The sequence below is a fragment of the Pseudonaja textilis genome, chromosome Z, assembly GCF_049901715.1.
Source record: "Pseudonaja textilis isolate UNSWEBS1 chromosome Z, rPseTex1.2, whole genome shotgun sequence".
Lineage (NCBI taxonomy): Eukaryota > Metazoa > Chordata > Lepidosauria > Squamata > Elapidae > Pseudonaja > Pseudonaja textilis.
The window spans coordinates 96624496-96644220 of NC_142008.1; the positions used below are offsets into that span (position 1 = coordinate 96624496).

The window sequence follows — 19725 nt, forward strand, 5'->3', positions numbered from 1 at the left end:
TGATTCCGTGACTTCAGCTCACTTGAGTGCTTCTGGCTAGCCTTCGCATCCCATCCTCGTCGCCAGTGTTGTAGATCGAGGAAATGAGAGGCTAGACCAGAGCATAAGTGGAACAGGCTTTATTCAGGGGAATAAAGGGTCGTCGCGTCTGCTTACTAACAGGCAGACCTGGCTATGACCACGACTGGCTCAACCCGACAGCCGGCTTTTATAGCCGACTGTCAAATGGAGCCAGCCAATGGGAGCGGCTTGTGCTCCCGCTTAAAGAACGGACCTGGTTGGAAACCCCAACCGGTCCCCAAGACATAACACTTTCTATTACTACAAATTTATCTATTCCTTTGGGCAAACGCATACGTCCAAATAAAAGAATATGCTATAACCACAATATTTTTTAAAAATATGTCTATGTAAGACTGATACTTTCTTCAAAATAATGTTGATAACTAGCAGTGCTTTGCTTCTTTAAAAAAATAAAAGATGGAAGAAAAAAATAGGAACTAGATAGAACATTGTTGTGTCTGGGGACTTTCATGCTCTTTGAATTTGGTTGTTTGCTGCTTTGGTAACATCTGTGTTGCTACTGTAGAAGGGATTGGGGAGTGGAGCAAGCAAGCAAGCAAGCTCAGAGAGCACAACGGATCTACAATTTATCTTGTAACTGATGTGTTTCCTATCCAACACAATTTACACGAGAAACAATCCTGGGCGTTTACTGAACAGAACCGCGCGCGTGACATTCTTTATTCTTGAATAATTTCTGCTAACTATAATCTACATCCGTATTAAATCTAGGTATTTTGGTCTAGGTTATATTCTGAAGAGCTCAAATCAGCCGTTTGTTTCTGAAAGGCAATATCGCTAAAACTCAAACTATCGCATAATTTGCAGAGTAATATGAACACCAGGCAATATAAAATAGTATTACTAGTATTACACATTTGCAAAACAGGTAAAGGTTTTCGTTCACTATAAATCAAGAAAAATCTAGAAATGCTTCACCGAATTTGTGTACTCAGACATAAATTCCGAATATTTTGATCTCTTCCCTAATATAAGGGCATAGGCTTTCTGGTTTAATTAACCCTACATAGCTTATTTTAAATACAAAGTTTTTGAAACCGTGCGTTCTTTTCGACCTGTCAGCCTCATGACGTGCGAGCCATAATGGCCAATCAGCGTGGGAAGGCGGGAAGGCGGGCGTTGGCCGGTTGAAAAGGAGCAGTGGAGATATTCATGCGCCTTGGCAAGAATTGGCTTGCGTGAGCACGCTGCATACGCACGAACGTTACGTGCCTGAAGGCAGACTTAAGGCCTGGCAGGCCTGCCCAGTTAATCGGCCAGAAAGCAGGGCAATGAATTAGCGTCCCTAACAGGGTGGCTGCGGGAAGGCACGTTGATTTGTGTTTTAATTTCCTCCCTCCCCCGCTTCTCTGAGTCGCATTCGCTGGAAAGCTTCATTTTAGGTCGTTTAGAGCGAGAGCGCGCGCTTTCTCCTCCCCTCTTCCTTTTTTCCTCCCCTCCTTCCGCCGCCAGAAGGAGTTGTGTATGAGGAGGGGGAGGGGAAGTTGTAGGGGAGACTCCAGTCGCTTCCGCCGGGGGTGGGGCCGCCCCGCAGCTGAGGGAGAAGTGAAGAGCGCGCGAAGGGAGACCGACCGGCCGACTGAGCGGGCAGGCGGAGGGCGCAGCGGCGGCGATCACCGACTCCGATCCTTTTCCCTTTCCCCCTTTCCTTCCTAGCTTCACCTCACCGCCGCCGCCAACACCATGGAGCTCATTACGATTTTGGAGAAGACGGTTTCCCCAGGTAAAGGAGAAAGAAACTCCTACAGCCCCCCCCCCTTCCCCGCTACCCTTGTTTCTAGATGTGCTGCAGAGGGAGGAACGGGTAGGATTGAAAACATCTCCCCGCTTCAAGAGGGGGGAGATTGGGGGCAGGGAAGGGCATCTAGGCATAGCGTATATGTGGCTGTGGGGAAGGCGTTAGCCGTTGTTTGAAGGGAGGAAATGGTTTAAGGGAGAAGGAGTGGGAAAAGGGGTAAAGGAGGAAGCAACTACCCTCCCTTTGAGGATTCGGGGCCGTTGGAAGAGTCGGCTTTCGTCTCTAGCCTTGGGGATAAAGAAAAAGGCTTGCTTTGGGCCCCGTGGTTGGAGGGAAAAGGAGGGGCAAGCGTGAATTTTATCATTTGTGCGATGGGGGGGAGGGATTGCGAATCCCCTAGTTAGACTGGCTCGGACACATACACACACATATTAGTAGGGTCAGAACATGCGGGTAATGGTGCACGTGTATGGAAGAAGGTAGCTTTGGACGCAAGTTAATGAATTCGCTGAATGGTATCGGAGGAAAGGGTCTTGAGGGTGGGAATGAGAGTGCTTTGCGTGGCACATGGGTTAAGGGTGGGGTGGGGATTCCTTAGCATATGACTGTGGGGTAAGTCTTCTCGTCCGAGAGCTGCTGCTTAGATGCGCTGGGGAGCATGGGGAGACGGAAGCTGCTGGGAGAAAAGGCGATGGCCTCACCTCGGGTCAACCGTAATGCCAATGCCTCCATGAGGTTTAAGGTAGGGTGGCAATGAAAGCCGCGTCCGCAATGAGGTTGAGGCCCGATATTTATGTTAGTTCAGGTCCGGTGTAGGCCAAAATCTCTGGGCCGAGATTGGCTATGATAATTGGGAGAGTTGTGACAATGGGGCTCGAGACGGACTGGTATTTTAAAAAACGTCTAATGCATTTCTCCCCGAAATCTTTAAAAGGCATTCGTTGTGAATAAGTTCTTAATTTTTATTTAGCATACAGCATCCATAGAAGTCATGCGATCATTAATACACAACATGAATAAAACATCATACAAACAAAATTATTAGCTGTGGAGGAGTGAGGTTACGGTTATACTGTACTTGTAACGTTCCCTAAGAGGCGTTTCTCATTTGAACCCCAACTTCTGTGCGGTACTGATTGATGGAAAATGAGATGCGTCCGGGACCTCTGTCTTTGGTGGGGGCTCCGAGAGGTGTTGAACACCTTCATATTCAGAATCCAGTGAGTTTAAGCAGAAAGAGCGATTGCTGGAAAAAAAGCGAGGGGGTTCGGGTGCTACTGTTGGGCTGAAATTGAGCTTTAGGGTCCCCACTGACACTCCTAGATGCATTTTCTCCCCCCAACCATCTTCTGCAGACTGCACCGAGCTTGAAGCAGCTCAGAAGTTCCTGGAACAGGCAGCCATCGAGAACCTGGTAAGGGAAAACATAACTGTTGAGCTGAATTTGGGTGGGGTTTGCGAAAGTGCAATATTTTCCCTGTGTAAAAAGACACAGATCAGAGCAGGCCGAGCCGCCTTAGAGGGGCGCAGCCTAACCGTAGGCTTTTTCTTCTCTCTCTCTCTCGCGGGTGGGGGGGGCAAGCATGAAGCAGCCAATGGCAAAGCTCTCGAGAGTCGCGCCATCCAATCATAAACGCGATCCTGACCCGCGGGAGGGAAAAGGAAGGGGAGGGCAGCTTGGACCTACCGCGCTGCATGCATGGAGGGAAAGTGAGGGGGAGGGTGGTTAGATTAGGCCTGCGGGGCCGGCCATGTGGGGAAGCCGGCGTGTATCGTCAGCCAAGGGAGTGCGCAGGAGGTTCTCTTGAAAGAGCCGTTGAGCTCATAATCAGGCCTACTAGGTTTCGTTTTTTTCTTCTTCCCTAGTCTAAAGATTCTCTTGTTCTGCCTGCGGATCGTCCCCCATTTTCTATACTTTTCCTGCTCTTCCATTTTTGTTCATTTCCTCGTGTTTTTGTAGTGTTTTTCATAGATGTGAATTTTTTTTTTACCAGGCGTTGCCTATGTATACATTTTGCTAGACTCTCACACAATTATTTGTTCTTTAGTTTGAAAACAGACTTGACCTGTCTCTGAATACAGATTATTATAATACAGATTATTTGTGAAATACCTCATTCATCCCTATTTTGGAAAGGATTGATTCAGAGCAATATTAGTAGCCAAATGAAAGTACTAAGCATTTCACCCATTAGTTGATAAAAGTACCAGAATAATGTATTATAAGTCTAGTCCTGAACAGTGAATTAAGTCTAATTCACAATTTATAAGGAAGCTATTTTGGTAACTATTACATTTACTGAATCACAAGATATATTCATTGTAAAGCCTTAAACTAGAATAAGAATAAAAATTAAGTGTAATTGGTTATGATACTGAGCCTTTGCAGTTGATAATTAAAAAAAAGCAGAAATAGAAGATAATAAAATAGTGTGTAGTATCAAAACTATTGGGGATAAATTTTTTGCATGGCATTCATCCAAAGAGAATTTTTCAGTAGTTGATTTTTAACTGGTCACATATTCCAGAGATAAGTTTTCAGACTATAAGATTGAGGCTTGTTTACTAAATTTATTTTATTTCATTGGCAATGTTGGCAGAGTACATATATTATCAGCAAATGATGTCTGAGTTTTATACAGGTACTTAGAACATTTTCTTTTTCTTAACACTAAAATTGCAAGTCAACTAATTTTTAAAGGGTTAGGGTTACACTTTCTTGGCACTGCAATAAGTAAATCTATGACAATTGTACATTTATTACTGAACAGCTTATTACTTTCATTGCTAATGCAATAATTAATATTAACACTTTTATATAGTATGATTGTTTTTTTCCCTAAAAACCTACACAAAAATTCTGGAATACTTTCATAGGATATTTATTTATTTGTATACCACCTTTATTATTTTTACAAATAACTTCAAGACAGAGCATGCTGCCTTTCTCTTATTTTCTACACAACAACTCTATGAAGTTAATTGGGCTGAGAGTGACTGGTTCAAGTTTACACAGCAGGCTTTCATGCTAAGGCAGTGCTAGAACTAACAAACTCCCATTTTTTATCCTGGTGGCTTAACCACCAGACCAAGCTGTCTCAGTATTATTCATACTATTCGCTGGTTGATAGGCAGGGTTCTTTTTACAGTTAGATTGTTGTGTTTCAGAAAGTCTGTATCAAATAACTGAATTGTGCTAGCCAAATGTGAAATTAATTTTTACTATGCAAAATACATCCTTCTTTGAAAATTAAACATTTTAAATGGTAGAATAATGTGAATTATCAATGAAGATACACTTCTCAGATTGTTCCAATTGTTCAGAAAGATGCAAAACATCCATAGATTCTTAAGGTGATGGCATCAAATTTTGAAAAAGAGATCACCTTTGTATTCAGTCCACCTTTTAAAAGAAAATGTATCCCTTTGAAAGAAAATGCATATATTTATAGTAGCTCTTCAAAATATATTGGGAGCAATTAATGGGCCTAGGCCAGGTAGGATTCTTTGTGGCTAAACTGAGATTTGAAAATTTAATTTCCATGGTTCAGTTCCAATAACTGCAAAGTATCTGCTTTTTTTTCTTCAAACTTATGTCCTCTAGAAGTCCTAGACAACAGTTCCTATTTCTGGCCAGCAGGGTCAAATAAAGATTTCTAGAGAACGATATTTTGTAAATTAAATGCTGAAATATTGATTAAGTGTTCCACTATTATGCTTATCCTATTTTTTTGTTACATTGTGTCTTGAGATGAATAATCATGTATGAGATTCATAGAAGAGAATAGGGAACAGATAAACATTTATTTCACCCCTTTCTTTGGTAGATATTAATTTCAGAATGTGCTTTGACTTGTTAAGGTGCAATTCTCACTTTTGTTCCTTGGTAGCAGAACAGTTTTGAAATAAAACTGTGAAAAAGTGCTATAACACTTATTTACTCTCTGCATAACAGACTGCTAAATTAAGGTTTGGGATCTTGACAAGTTGCTTACTCTTCATGGCTTGTTACTTATCTTCGTAAGAAAAAGATAAATTTCACAATTACATTCCTTGTCTTAATCCAGAGATTATATACATGTTAAAAAAAATCAAATTTACAAAATACATTATGATTGGATAGGAAAACAATGAAGGAATTATAAAATGAAATCTACTACCTCTATGCTGTAAAAGGTTTAAAGTGTACCCTGATTAACTTATTTTATTATTATTTTTTATTTATTTGATTTATATTGCTGCCTATTCACCCATGGTGACTAGAGGTAGCTTACACAATGTAAAATCATATTTAAAACAAAAAATAAAAATAAGAAGTAACAAAAAGAAATAAATTAGTAAAGTACAATAGAACAAAATTTGGAAAAACAAAAACCAATTCCCCCCCCCCCCTCCGATGATAGCAGATCACATTAGCCATTTGATGGGTTCTATCCCTCTCTGGGTTCCCCAGGCCCGCTGGCAAAACCAGGTCTTCAGTGCCTTTCAGAATAGTATTAATGAGGGGGCCATTCTAATCTCTGGGGGAATGATGTTCCAGGGAGATGGAGCCACTACAGAGAAGGCCTTTCTTCTAGGTTCCACCAGGTGTATCTCCCTCAGGGATGGGACCCGCAGCATTCCCTGCCTCCGCTCTAATGGGTCGGGTAGATGTCACTGGCAAGAGATGTTTCCTGAGATAACATGGACCCAAGTCATGAACAACTTTAAAGGTGACAACCAGCATCTTGAATTGCACCTGGAAGCAAATTGGCAACCAATGCAGCTCCTGCAGGAAAGATGATACATGTGCACACCAGAGGCTGCATAAAACCATGTGGGCTGCTACATTTTGTACCAACTGGAGCTTCCGGATGCCCTTCAAGGGCAGCCCCATGTAGAGCGCGTTGCAATAATCAAGATGGGAAGTGACCAGGGCATGAGTGACTGTGAGTAGGGACCACAGACACCAGGAAAGGGTGTAACTGTTGCACAACCCGCAGTTGCGCAAAGGCCCTCCTGGCCATGATCGCCACCTGCTCTTCGAACAGGAGTCATGAGTCCAGGAAAACTCCTAGATTACTTAATTACCACATACATATTTTTATATTTTTCTGTACAATTTTTCTGTTTTCCATGCTTTTTATTTCAATTCATTGATCAGCATGGGAAAAAAGAAGAGACAATAGATCCTAAAATTAGCATGATCTAAATAGTATCTTACCTATTTGTCCAAGATTTATCCTTGGGGTATGCTATAGGGGAAGATAAAAGGACAAGATGTAAGAAGAAGAATCTGGATTTTATTAAATAGTATGAAGAAAGTGATCTGATTGAAATGAAGTTGATAATAGTCATAACATGTTTTGGGAGGGAGGAAGGAAGGACTGGTTATATTTAATTATTTGTGAATAAGCCCTGGGAAAAGAGTGTTGTGTTGGGAAAAGCTAGAAAAATGGTTAAACATTTTCACAAAATAATTTATTAAATCTGAGGAAAGACCTAAAGATACAGCAATAGAATTACTGCTTTATAACTTTTATTTGAAGCTTTAAAAATCCTGGCAAATCTGTTCCTTAAATATATCAATCTCTCAGAAAATAATGTTTCAAATTTAATGAAACGTTTATATCTTGCTGTACTCTCTATTTCCATCAAAAATTAATGGATATGTTTTAGGTATTTAATCATGTAATTTTTTTCTATATTTTATACTTCTTAACTGCTTGTAATATAATAATAAAACTTACTCCAAATTTAGTATCACTCTTATGTTTTCATCAAGCTTTCTACAACCATTGATAATAATATTTACTTGATGACCATCATAGCTTAGGAAAGAGGGATTTTAAATTTATTTTTTACTTTTAATATTGTAGCAAATTGCTTCTGGGGATATGTTGCTATATTTGGCTATATATTTTGAAAAGCAGTCCTATATTTTGTTTATTTCAGTACTGAAATATCATTTGATGATCATACTGATTTTCTTTATTGAGAAGTCATTTTTTTACATAAATACTTATGTAATTTGCTATAAAAATGGTATTAGTAATTTCTAGCCCTAAGATTTCCCATCTTTTATAACAGAGCAAAAATTTAAGTATCTTATTCCTCCTGCCCAGCAGTCAGATCAGTCACATATTTCATAGTCTTAGTTTGCTGCTAACCATGCACTTTAATAAAAACTCAGTATGCTGCTATGGTCTAAATTAATATGCAACAATTGGATTTCAATACCATTATTACCAGTAAGCTAAAAACTCAGCTTTTTCTATATCCTATAATTGTATATCATTTTAAAGTTCAAATCCTTGAAAACAAATGCAGAATACCTTCAATTTAAAACAAAATTTAATTCTATACAAATGAATTTATATATTAATAAAAAGAGATGTTTATATAAAAAAGATGTAGAGCAGTGGCTCCAATCTTTTGGGCACCCAGGATTGGTTCCATGGAGGGCATTTTTTTCTGTGGACTGGGTGGTTTTATATGCTGCCTGGATCCCATATGTGTGTGGGTAGAGTTTTGCTGACTTGTGTGGTCTCGGGGTTTGGGGACCTCTGATGTAGAGGACAGAGTATTATAACAGAGATCTGTAAGTAGTATACAAACATAAGGAATTTAGTGTTGCCTGGTTACATGTGGATGAGATGTGCTGCTTGGATCAGAACTGAAAAATGTTTTGATTTAGATTGTCATAGTTTTATATGTCTGCGCTGATCAAAAAGATATAACAAGTTTTGATTATTGAATTTTTTTTCGTTACCAGCCTACTTTCCTTGTGGAACTGTCCAGAGTGCTGGCAAATCCAGGAAACAGCCAAGTTGCAAGAGTTGCAGCTGGTTTACAGATCAAGAATTCTCTGACGTCTAAAGATCCTGATGTAAAGGCACAATATCAACAGAGATGGCTTGCAATCGATGCCAATGCTCGCAGAGAAGTCAAAAATTATGTATGTTAAACCTTAGCATTTAAAATTTTATTTTGTAGTCCTTTTTTACCAGTATAAATGTTTTTAGTAGTAAAGCTACTACATATCTTTAGTTGAATACTGTTTCTTCAATTCATTCTGCTCTTCTTGTTTGTTCCCAAGTTGAGAAAAATATGTCTTACGACCTCTAATAAAAAGGCAGGGAGGCATGCTTTGTTTTTGCTCAACTTTAAAAATGATACAGGAAAACAGCAGTCCATTGTTTAGTGCTAACAGTATTGCAGCTTTGTGATTTTGCCTACTGATGATGATCCTCTTATATTCACAGGTTTTGCAAACCTTGGGTACAGAAACCTACAGGCCGAGCTCAGCATCACAGTGCGTTGCTGGCATCGCCTGTGCAGAGATCCCTATGAATCAGTGGCCTGAACTTATTCCTCAGCTAGTAGCCAATGTTACAAATCAACATAGCACAGAGCATATGAAAGAATCGACACTGGAAGCCATTGGCTATATTTGTCAGGATATTGTAAGTGTTTCTTTCAACATGTTTTTCAAATTATGCTTTTTTTTCCTCTTGTGCTTTCTTATTAATTACCTACTCTCTGACTTAATTTTAATCAAAAGCTCATTCCTATGTTTTGTTAACTGAGTAAAGGAGTAATGCACAATAATACTGTCTCTGAATATGTTTTAAATTTTTCTTACATTATTACAGCTTATTCCAAATTGTGATTGTAGGCTTGAAAGATCAAGCCAACTGAAAATCCTAATATTTATTCTCTATAACTATGTAATCATTTGAAGGAACAAAGCAGATTATTAAGTCTTGCAACTTTATGGACAAAACCTGTGCAAACCAAGAAAAATAAAGCAACAGTTTTGTTGTCCAATTTTTCTATAATTTGTTTGTATTCTGTCTGTGATAGATGAAAATTAATTTTATTAATTGTGCAGCTACTTATGGGGCAGATTTAAAGATTCAATGGGACATTGGCAGGTTCCATTTAGCTGCCTCTTTGCTGGAGATTAGATCAGAGGACTCAATTTAAGTTAGCCCTATAATTCATCTTTTTGTGTCTGAATAAGGTGCAAATCTCCAGAAAATAAAGTACTTGATGACTAATGTGAAGTGTGGCCTCCATTCTAACTTGGAAATACCTGGGCATCTCAATTTAGACAACATCTCAATTTAGACAACATGGTATGTTATCATTTTAGCTGGTTGTATAGCAATACAGGCATAGTTTACAATATTCTTTCTTTTTCAGGATCCAGAACAGCTTCAGGATAAATCCAATGAAATTTTGACTGCTATCATCCAGGGCATGAGGAAAGAAGAGCCAAGTAATAATGTGAAATTAGCGGCTACAAATGCACTCTTGAACTCTTTGGAATTCACCAAAGCAAACTTTGACAAAGAGGTAAGTGACCATGTTGGAGTATGATGAAAAAAGGGTTGAAAAGAATGCCAGTGAAATCCATGGTCTAGGATGAGCAACCATGCACCACTCTGAGTTCTGATGCATTCCTATTTTGACTGAGACTTGGATTTGTACATGTTTAGAACTTGTTTTGAAAAATTTATTCCTTTTACATTTATTCAAGCAACAACAGTAAACAATTAAAGTGACATACACATAAACAGGCCATAATGTGAATAAAAATGATTATGACAGCATAACCTCTTGTATGCTCTTGTTTGAAGATCAATTTAATATGTAGACAATTAAATTTTAAGGTTTATAGAGTCAGCAGTTGGCTTCCTGGGTAATATTTCTTATACCAAGTATATACGTTTTTTTGAATCTTTGAATTTGATATTAATAATATATCAATTCCTGCATGTAATATGCATAACGTATTCAATTGGCTTCATAGTTTTTTTCTAATTTCCATCCAACTATATTGTCCTTGTAAATCAGAATTTGCACAACTGTCCAATGAACAGTTTATGATAGTGAATCAGTATGTGTCAGATGTCATAAAATCAATATGTGCATTATGAGAATAATTTTATGAGGATTCAGCTTCATTGTTTTCTCTGAAATCCTGATAACACTCTAGGTCTTTTTCTCTAATTAGAAGCAATACTTACAGGTTAATTTCTACTTATTTACAAAAGGATGAAAGCATTCAAAAGTAAAATGAATACAACCATTTCTTTACCATTTATTTGGTAGTGTTAGACTTTTAAGATTTCCTTTTAAAGCAAGACCCAAACATTTTGCATTATGTAAAATTAAAATAGTAATGTTATGTTAGACAATGTATTATTTGTAAAACTTCTGATATGTAAATAGTGCAGTCAGATTCTAATTTATAAATGAGAAGATAGTAAAATGTAAACTACTATAAGTCTCACAACTGATTGTGCTAAAGTCTGATGAAACATTGGTGATCTTTATAGAGTTTGTCTAACAATGGACACTTTTTTTGGCAACAAGGGTTTAATCTTGTGCTGTACAATCATTTAGTTACACATACTAAATGCTATTAATGTTCCACAAGTAGCTTTTAGTAAATGTTTCAGTTGATAATAACATTTCATGTTAATTCTATTATTTTATAAAGTAACCCTTACAGTTTAAGCCTGGCAGGTTTTTTTCTCTGCAGCAATTTTTAATTATATATGGATTAATTAGAATTGCATACAAAATGAAGTCATTTTGTCTAACTTAAAGCCATTTTTGCTCCCTCGCCTCTTAGCACGCTTCAGATTTTTTCCAAATGTGGCAATATGATTATTTCAGGCTGAAATGGTGGAGTTGAACAAGTAATGAAACAATTGGAAAATGGGGGAAAGGTGGAATATGCTGCCCTGAAGAATAGGCATGATTGTAGAAATAAGGCACCAAAAGTGCTGGGAAGCTGGTACAAACAGATCAACAGTAGATGAAGGGGAAACCCTGTGAGCTATGCTTATCAGCCTTATTCTACTTAACACATAAAAACAAGCTAGAATTTCTTCAGGTTTTGTTTTACCAAAATCCAGAACAACTTAAATGTTTGTTTTTGGTGGAAACAGACATAACTTTGTGCACATTTCTATTCAGTGAAATGCTCCATTTTCTGCCATAAGGTACATAATTTTATATCTGCTAAGTTTTTTGTTTCTTTATTATTCAACATAGGATAAAACAACAGTTAAGCATGCTTTTTGTACTCAGAAGCTGATGTGCCTTTATAAACAAAACTGAAGCTATGGCTTTATTTCAAAGCTGCCGTAAATAGCTTAATTGCAAACATACTACTTTGATTATTGGTTAGATGCTTTTTCCTAATACATATAATTGCACAGTGAATAATTTGACATTTAACAGTTCAGTAGCATAGCAACATAACTTTAATGTGTTAGGCAAAGTGCCTGCAAAGTTTAAGAAACAGAGTAGCAAAGTTTTATTTTAATTGGACCGTCTGTCCATAAGAACAACTCAGAAAGATAAATGTTTGCTTAATGACCATGCATAATGCATACTTTTGCATTGGCATTCTGAAAAAGAAAATACAACACTTATAGACCAAATTATGAACTTTAAATTATGAACTTTAACTACTCTATAGAAACTTATTTAAAGACTGAAGAAAGCTCATCTTATATAGATAGAGTTAACCACATTTTCAACAAAGTAACTGAGCATCCTAGATCAAGCAAAGTCCAAAAGCCCTAGAGAATTTCCAGATACCTGGAACTAAGATAAATTGATCATCAACAGGCACTTAAAATGACAATGTGCCAACAATATTGCAATCAAGGAATCATCAATTCAGACAAGCAAACTAATAGTAAACAACAGTCCAATAAAGGAACCACTAAGATATTTCTACCAACACTGCGAGAGCAAGCCACTAGTACATAAATCACTGATGACGTTATTTGGTTTGGTAATTAAATGTCTGCAAGAAAACAATCAAGCTCAGAGTGCACTAAGGATCCCACATTTAGATACCATTTGCTTATTTGGGAGATACAGCCTCAACATCACCAGCTCTTTGCATCTTTAGACCTACTGATGACTAAGTAGTATTAAAAATAGGGATAACAACGTAACATCTCTTATTTCTTTTCTTTTCTTTTCTTTCTTCTGCTTTCTCTTGATTTTTTTTCTTCAGTCAAAATAATAAAGATGTAGATATTCTTAGTCAAAAAAGTCATTAAATCTGTTTAATGTGGAGAGTTATAATTTCTGGGGGGTTTATTAATCTGTCAGAAGCCTTCATCTTGGGACAATAGTGAATCGTCTCCGAAATAGCCATCTAGTCAGAATTGCCCTTGAGCAGCAAGTCACAAAGAAAATAAAATCAAAATTTTGGGATCTTCAGATCTTTTAGTTTGAATAAAAGCAGGTTTTGATGACTACCAATATAGAATAAAAATAGAATTCGTGGAAATCTAGCAAGATGGAAGCTATTGTTTACTAAAGGGATTATTAATGCTTATATCAAATTTGCTAGCAAGCACTTGGAGGAATGTTCTATAAATACATATGCCACAAATGGAGTTCTTTATGTTATATTTGTGGGAAGATAAAAAGTATGAATTCTACAGAAGAATATCAGACTATCCATCAGCTTATTCTCAAGTACACATGGATGATGCAGCAAAATAATTATCCAGAACAGGATATCTTCTCTATAGAAGAATTCTTCTCTATAGAAGAATGAACGAAGAAAAATAAATGTATTATTTTGGAATACAGATAGTTCTTGACTTATGAGCTGTCATTTAATGACTTTTGAATAATGACAGACCCCCCAAAAGATACTTATGACCCAGAATTGAAGTTCTGACAGCCAGGTGTCTCATCCCCGCTATAGTCATGTGATCACATTTTGGACTTTTAACAACTGGCCTGTATTTATAACTGCAGTATCCTACGGTCGTGTAACTGAGTTATGTCTTTTGTTGGGACCATTGTTACTTGATGATCACGGCGATTCGCTTAACCATCACAAAAAAAGGTCATAAAATTGAGTCAGTCATGTGATGACCCTCTTACCGGAATGACTTATGACCAGGACTACCTGTAGTGTGTCAGGATCACATTAGAGCAGGGGGCTGCAACCTTAAACACTCCTGTTTCCCACAGAAAAGAAAACACTGGAAGCCACAAGACCTCAGTGGGCATGGCCAACTCAATGTCACTCCCAGTCATACAACACCCCCCCAAGCCACGTCTACCCAGGTTTTGTGGCTCCTGGTATTTTCTTTTCTCTGGGAAACAAGTCTCTCTCTCTCTCTCTCTCTCTCTCTCTCTCTCTCTCTCTCTCTCTCTCTCTCTCTCTCTCTCTCTCTCTCTCTCTTCCTCTCTCATCTCTTTGTTTCTCTCCCTTTCTCTTTCTCCCTCTCTTTCTTCCCCCATCACTCTTTTGTATTTGTGGGTGTGTGTGTGTGTTCCCTCTTGAACCATTTCCAAAAACAGGCAAGGTTGGGGTTGTTGTTTTTTTTCCCCCTGATGTTCTTTCTTTGATTGTTTTTTACCATATGATTTAAATCGAGTTATTTCAGGTTCCCAATTAAATGAAGCTCTTTCATCCCCCTGCTGTGGCTTCTTGTCTGCTGAATCCACCACTGACTGGCCCCGCCCCTCACCCTTACCTCCCACTCTTTGAGAAGGGAAGGGAAGAGCAATAGCAGCAGATGGAGACTTGCTGTATATTCCAGAGCGGGAGCAAAGTGCCCCTCTACTTGTCTCTTCTTCGATCCTTGTTGGTTTTGTGTACACCTCCGCTGCTGGGGGAGACGCGTGACTTTCCACCCCAAGACATTGGCTGGGCTGGCTGCAGCCAATGCTCTGCATCGTAATGGGCTCCAGGAGGAGTGGGGGGGATGCCGTCTCCCCATTGTGAAATTTGCTAAGTTTAAGTGTGTTGCACAAGGTGCTGCAATAACTCAAGTGAGCAGGCCATGGAGGCAGCGAGAGGAATATGGAAGATGTGTGTCTCTCCGCCCCAAGACACTGACCCTGCTGCTCTCGCCGCCTCCATGGCCTGCACGTTGCTTTTGTAGCATCCTGCGTAGCACACTTAAACTTAGCACACTTCACAATGGGGGAGACGGCGTCCACTCCTCTTGGAGCCCATTACAATGCAGTGCATTGGCTGCAGCCAGCCCAGCTAGTATCTTGGGGTGGAGAAAAGTCACACGTCTCCCCCAGCGGCTGAGGTGCACACAGCACCAACAAGAGCCAAAAAAAGAGGCATGTAGAAGTCCCGCTCTGGAATACAGAGCAAGTCTCCATCCGCTGCCTTCGCCCTTCCCTTCTCAGGGCAGGCAAGGAGTGAGTGGGAGGGGTGGAGCCAGCCAATGGTGAGCTCATCCAACAGAAAGCTGCAGGAGAGGGCCCAAAGAGCAGCATGCGGCTCTGGAGCCACACATTGCTAACCCCCACTCTCGAGCCTAAAACAAGTTTGTGCTAAAAAAACTCCTAAGCATTAGTAAATTGAAGCAATTTGCCACGGGTCACAGTTCCTATACAATAATATGAACACCATTAATGGGAAGTGTTTGCTTCCAAGTATTTGGCTTTACTTTTTTATATTGATACATTATTTATTGGATGAAATGGTTGATGAAATAAGTGAAACAGGGCTCCAAAACATGGTGTTATTTTATCCACTCAAAACCTACATGATATAGTTATATGGCTCATTGATAAAAATATGCAAAACACCAGAAAAACTAAAAAAAGGAATGACTACTTTTTCACTAACTATTGTTACAGATAAAGACAGAACATTTTATGAGACACTTACAAGCCTTTCTCTAGGTTTGCTTCTAGTAAGATATCTTTTAAAAATCATGTCATAAATCTATCAAATGAACCTGAACCTGTATAAAAATGGTTCTGATCTTGCAGCGAGAGGCATTGTGTGCTTCTTTCTGAAAGTTTATGAAGATATATTTACCACGGTATAATTTACAAGTCTAGGAAGAAATGTTTATAAGATAAGCAGGTTGTTTTGAGTTGCAGGGAATTTCAGTTGTTGTCTTCCTTTTGGATTTAGTTTCTGTTTTATCATTAATATACTGCTAAGGAAACTAAAATATGAATGAAAACAAATGTTCAAGTAAATGAAAGAAGAAATAAAATATCTTGACTGTCTAATGCAAGGTTGTCAAACTTAAGGCCTGGGGGTCCGCAGGTGCTAAGATCTGGCCCAAGAGGCCAACTTGGAAAAAGCGAAAGACTGGTCCCTGGTGCCTCTGCCAGTGAAACTGGAGCTCGGGAGGGCCGCATGTGTCCCTCCTGAGCTCTGTTTTCATTGGCAGAGGGTGGCAAGTATCCCAGCCGAAAACAGCTTGCAAGGAATGTGCATGTCCCCCTGAGCTCCATTTTTACTGGCAGAGGGTTGCAAGAGGCCAACACAGCTGAAAATGGAGCTCAGGAGCCTGTTTGCACTGGGAGGCACACCTGACTGATGTCACACCTACCCTGGCCACACCCGCCCCAGCCACCCAAGATCACACACAAGTCTGATTTATATGGAAGATGCTTCATGTATTCCTCAATCAAATATTTGAAAAGGTTATTTTACATTGCATTTGCTTGGTAAAATAAAGTTGTGTGTTAAATTTGAATCATTGAGAAGTTCTGTATGATTATTAGGAGTCGAAACCAGCTTGATAGCACATAATCCAAATCAAATCATTGATTACCAGAGGACTATATTTTATTTACCTGTATTTTAATTTGAAGTATATTTTGTAACTTTTGGACCTAACTGCATTTTTCTTTCTATTCAAAAATTCCAGTCTGAAAGGCACTTTATCATGCAAGTAGTCTGTGAAGCGACACAGTGTTCTGATACAAGGGTAAGCCTGAAATACTTTTCCAGAGGTTTCAATGTATGAAAAGTATAAAGCTGTTTCCAAAAAAATAGGATGATAAAGGCTGTAAACGGATTCTTCACCAAATGTTTTATACAATGTTATCAATACATTCGTTGGTTTCTGGATTTATATAAAAATAAAACCAACGATAGATGTCTGTCCCAAAAAGATTAACATCAGACAAAGGGAGTGACATAGGGAGTGACACAGTATGAAAGTAAAGAGATTTGTTTTGTATCTTCAGTTTAGTTATAATCAGAATGAAAAATGAGTAATTATGTGCATTACATAGGTGGCTAGGGTTTTGAGGTGGTCTTTAATCAAATAAAAGGGATGGCATGATAAGCGATGCGTGAAGCTAGTTTAGTAAAAGAAAAACAATATAAGAAAGGAACTTGCTTTTTATAGGTAAAAATATAGATTTGTTGCTATAATATTGTCAGAAATAGTATTGTTTCTGAGCTCAGTGCTTTGTAGTTCTTTTCCCATTTTTCATTATCTGTAATTTTAAAATTAGGAATAAACTCTAAAATATTTGGTTAAAGTAATTTGAATACTAGGTTTATTTCATTCATGTAGTAGATGAGTCATTGGTGTTTTCCTCTTTGCCTAGAACTTATTCTTTTGCTTTTGTATTTAGGTGCGAGTAGCTGCCTTACAGAACTTGGTGAAGATTATGTCCCTTTATTATCAATACATGGAAACATACATGGGTCCTGCACTTTTTGCTGTGAGTATTCACAAGTGGGATTTGAGATTAAATATTTATGTTCAGTTTAGTTCAATTCAATTTATTACAGTCATAGACCAGGTTCAAGACCAAGTACCACATCATGGACTTCTACTTGCCCCAGCTCCTGTCAACTTAGCAGTTAAAAAGCATGTTGATAAGTAAGTCTCACTTCAGTGGGAAAGTAAGAGTGTTCCATGCACCTTTGGCATATAGTCATGCCAACCACATGACCATGGAAATAATGGCTCTTTGGCTGTGAATCGGACATGAGCATTGCCCACTAGAGTCAGCAGAGGAAACCTTTACCTTTTTTAATTTATGTGCTTTAAATTACTACTCTTTGATGGAGCAGAAAATACTGGTTTAATGTTGCTTTTGTTTTTCTAAAGATCACAATTGAAGCCATGAAAAGTGATATTGATGAAGTGGCTCTGCAAGGTATAGAGTTCTGGTCAAATGTCTGTGATGAAGAAATGGACCTGGCTATAGAAGCTTCAGAAGTAAGTTAAAGAGTTGCAAATATTATATTTTCTGACTCTACTAATTATGACAATTCTGTTTTACAAAAATCTTTGGTCTATGATGAAACATCATGCACCACTCTGACTTAAGTGATGCATACATCTATAAATCTTGAGACCCAAGGTTGCTAACTGAGAGAATTTATTTTTTTTTGCATTGGGATGTATATTTGAAAAATTATAGACATACTTTTATACACGTAAGCAATATAATAGCACTCTATTTCTGCTGTATTCAACTTTTACTCCTGATTGGTTCACATCTGAGAGTTGTGCACTAGTTGCTATGTTACAAATATTTCTTGCAACACAGCACATACTACCTGGAGCTTTGTATCAGCGTTTGCAAATCTTTAAAATTTTTAATCAATTTCTTGTTTTCAGTAAACATTTATTTATTCAAAATTATCTTAATTGTTGGCTACTTTGCTGCAGTTCACTTGATTTTTAAAAAAATTTCAAACATACTCATGATATTTGATAGATTACTTTTCAAACATGTACTTCGTATAGGATTTAGTAAAAATAATTTAGGTTTCAAACAAGCAGAATAGTATTGCCTGCTCACAAACATACATGCTCATATTCTTATCCCCAATTACATACCATATTTTTCGGTGTATAAGACACACTTCTTCCCCGGTCCCCAAAAGTGGGTGGAAATGTCTGTGTCTTATACAGCGAATGTTGCCGAAGCCCCGCCCATCCGGCGGTCCCTTTGGTCTCTGCCTCCAAGCAATTTAGTACAAGCAGCTGATTGTCAGTTGGATTGGCCTCCTGACGATCAACTGTTTCAGGCTGCAGGGATTGCCATCTCCTATTGCTGCGTCCGCATGCCCCATTTTCAGCCTCCACATCCTGTTTTCAGCTTCCACACTTCCCCTTTTCAGCTTCCACGCATTCCATTTTTGGCCCGTTTCAGGCGATATTGATTGGAATCAATTGGATTGAGATAGGAGATTATAGAAATGGAATAAATAAATATATAAAATAAACATACTTCTCCATTCTGTCACATTAATTTTAATCTAAACTATTTCATAATTTAAATGTTTGATTTACTTTGGTAGATGTATCGTATTTAGCCCTTTTCCCATCCAAATATTTTTTCATCAAGCTTATTACACATTTTATTTTAATCCTAGTTGTTTCTTCTTTGACTATATGTTTGCAACTATCTGCATATAATTTTTAATCGTTTGTTTTTCATAATTCCATCAAATATTCTTCTTTATACTATCTATTAACATAACTTTACACATTGGAACCATTTTTATTTTTTCTGTATTTTTTGTACCACCCTTGTATTCTTCTCTAATTCTCTCTGTCGTGTAGGGGTAAGTTTATAAAAACTTAAAGTCTTTTGACTTTGAATTAGAATGGTTGAATTTATTCTTAGTGATCAAATGGAGATAAGAGATAACGATTCATGAAACTTTGGTCAATAATGCTATTGTAAATAATCAAGTTCATGTAATAATTGTTTATGTTATCCATTACCCATTTATTCACGTATTTGCATATATACTAAATATACGTTAGCAATCAACCTTGCAGTATAACGTTATTCTCATGAGATTTTCAAAGGAAAATGTACGTATCTCAGTTCAGATAAGGAAGGGGCACAAATACATGTTTAGCTCAAATTAAGACATTTGTATTACTTCTTTCATAGGCAGCAGAACAAGGACGACCTCCAGAGCATACTAGTAAATTCTATGCCAAGGGTGCTCTCCAGTATCTAGTTCCAATTCTGACACAAACATTGACAAAACAGGTAAATAATGTATATGATGGACTTTTCTCCAATATACAGGTCATCCTTAGGACTGGCACGTCTGTTGCTTTGTGATGCATCGTGTGTGTGTGTGTGTGTGCATACAAACAAACACAAAATAT

The 19725-nt window shown here is 37.9% G+C and overlaps 1 protein-coding gene across 1 annotated transcript in view; it reads left to right on the forward strand.

Moving 5' to 3' along the window:
- Positions 1–1591: 1591 nt before the first annotated feature.
- Positions 1592–19725, forward strand: part of KPNB1 (karyopherin subunit beta 1) — a 45887-nt gene continuing 27753 nt past the window's right edge. The window contains 9 exon segments of the mRNA XM_087916670.1: positions 1592–1807; positions 3178–3236; positions 8577–8759; positions 9067–9267; positions 10010–10162; positions 16495–16554; positions 17213–17302; positions 17695–17805; positions 19502–19603. Coding sequence (XP_087772796.1) covers positions 1768–1807; positions 3178–3236; positions 8577–8759; positions 9067–9267; positions 10010–10162; positions 16495–16554; positions 17213–17302; positions 17695–17805; positions 19502–19603 — 999 coding nt within the window. The 5' untranslated portion in view covers positions 1592–1767.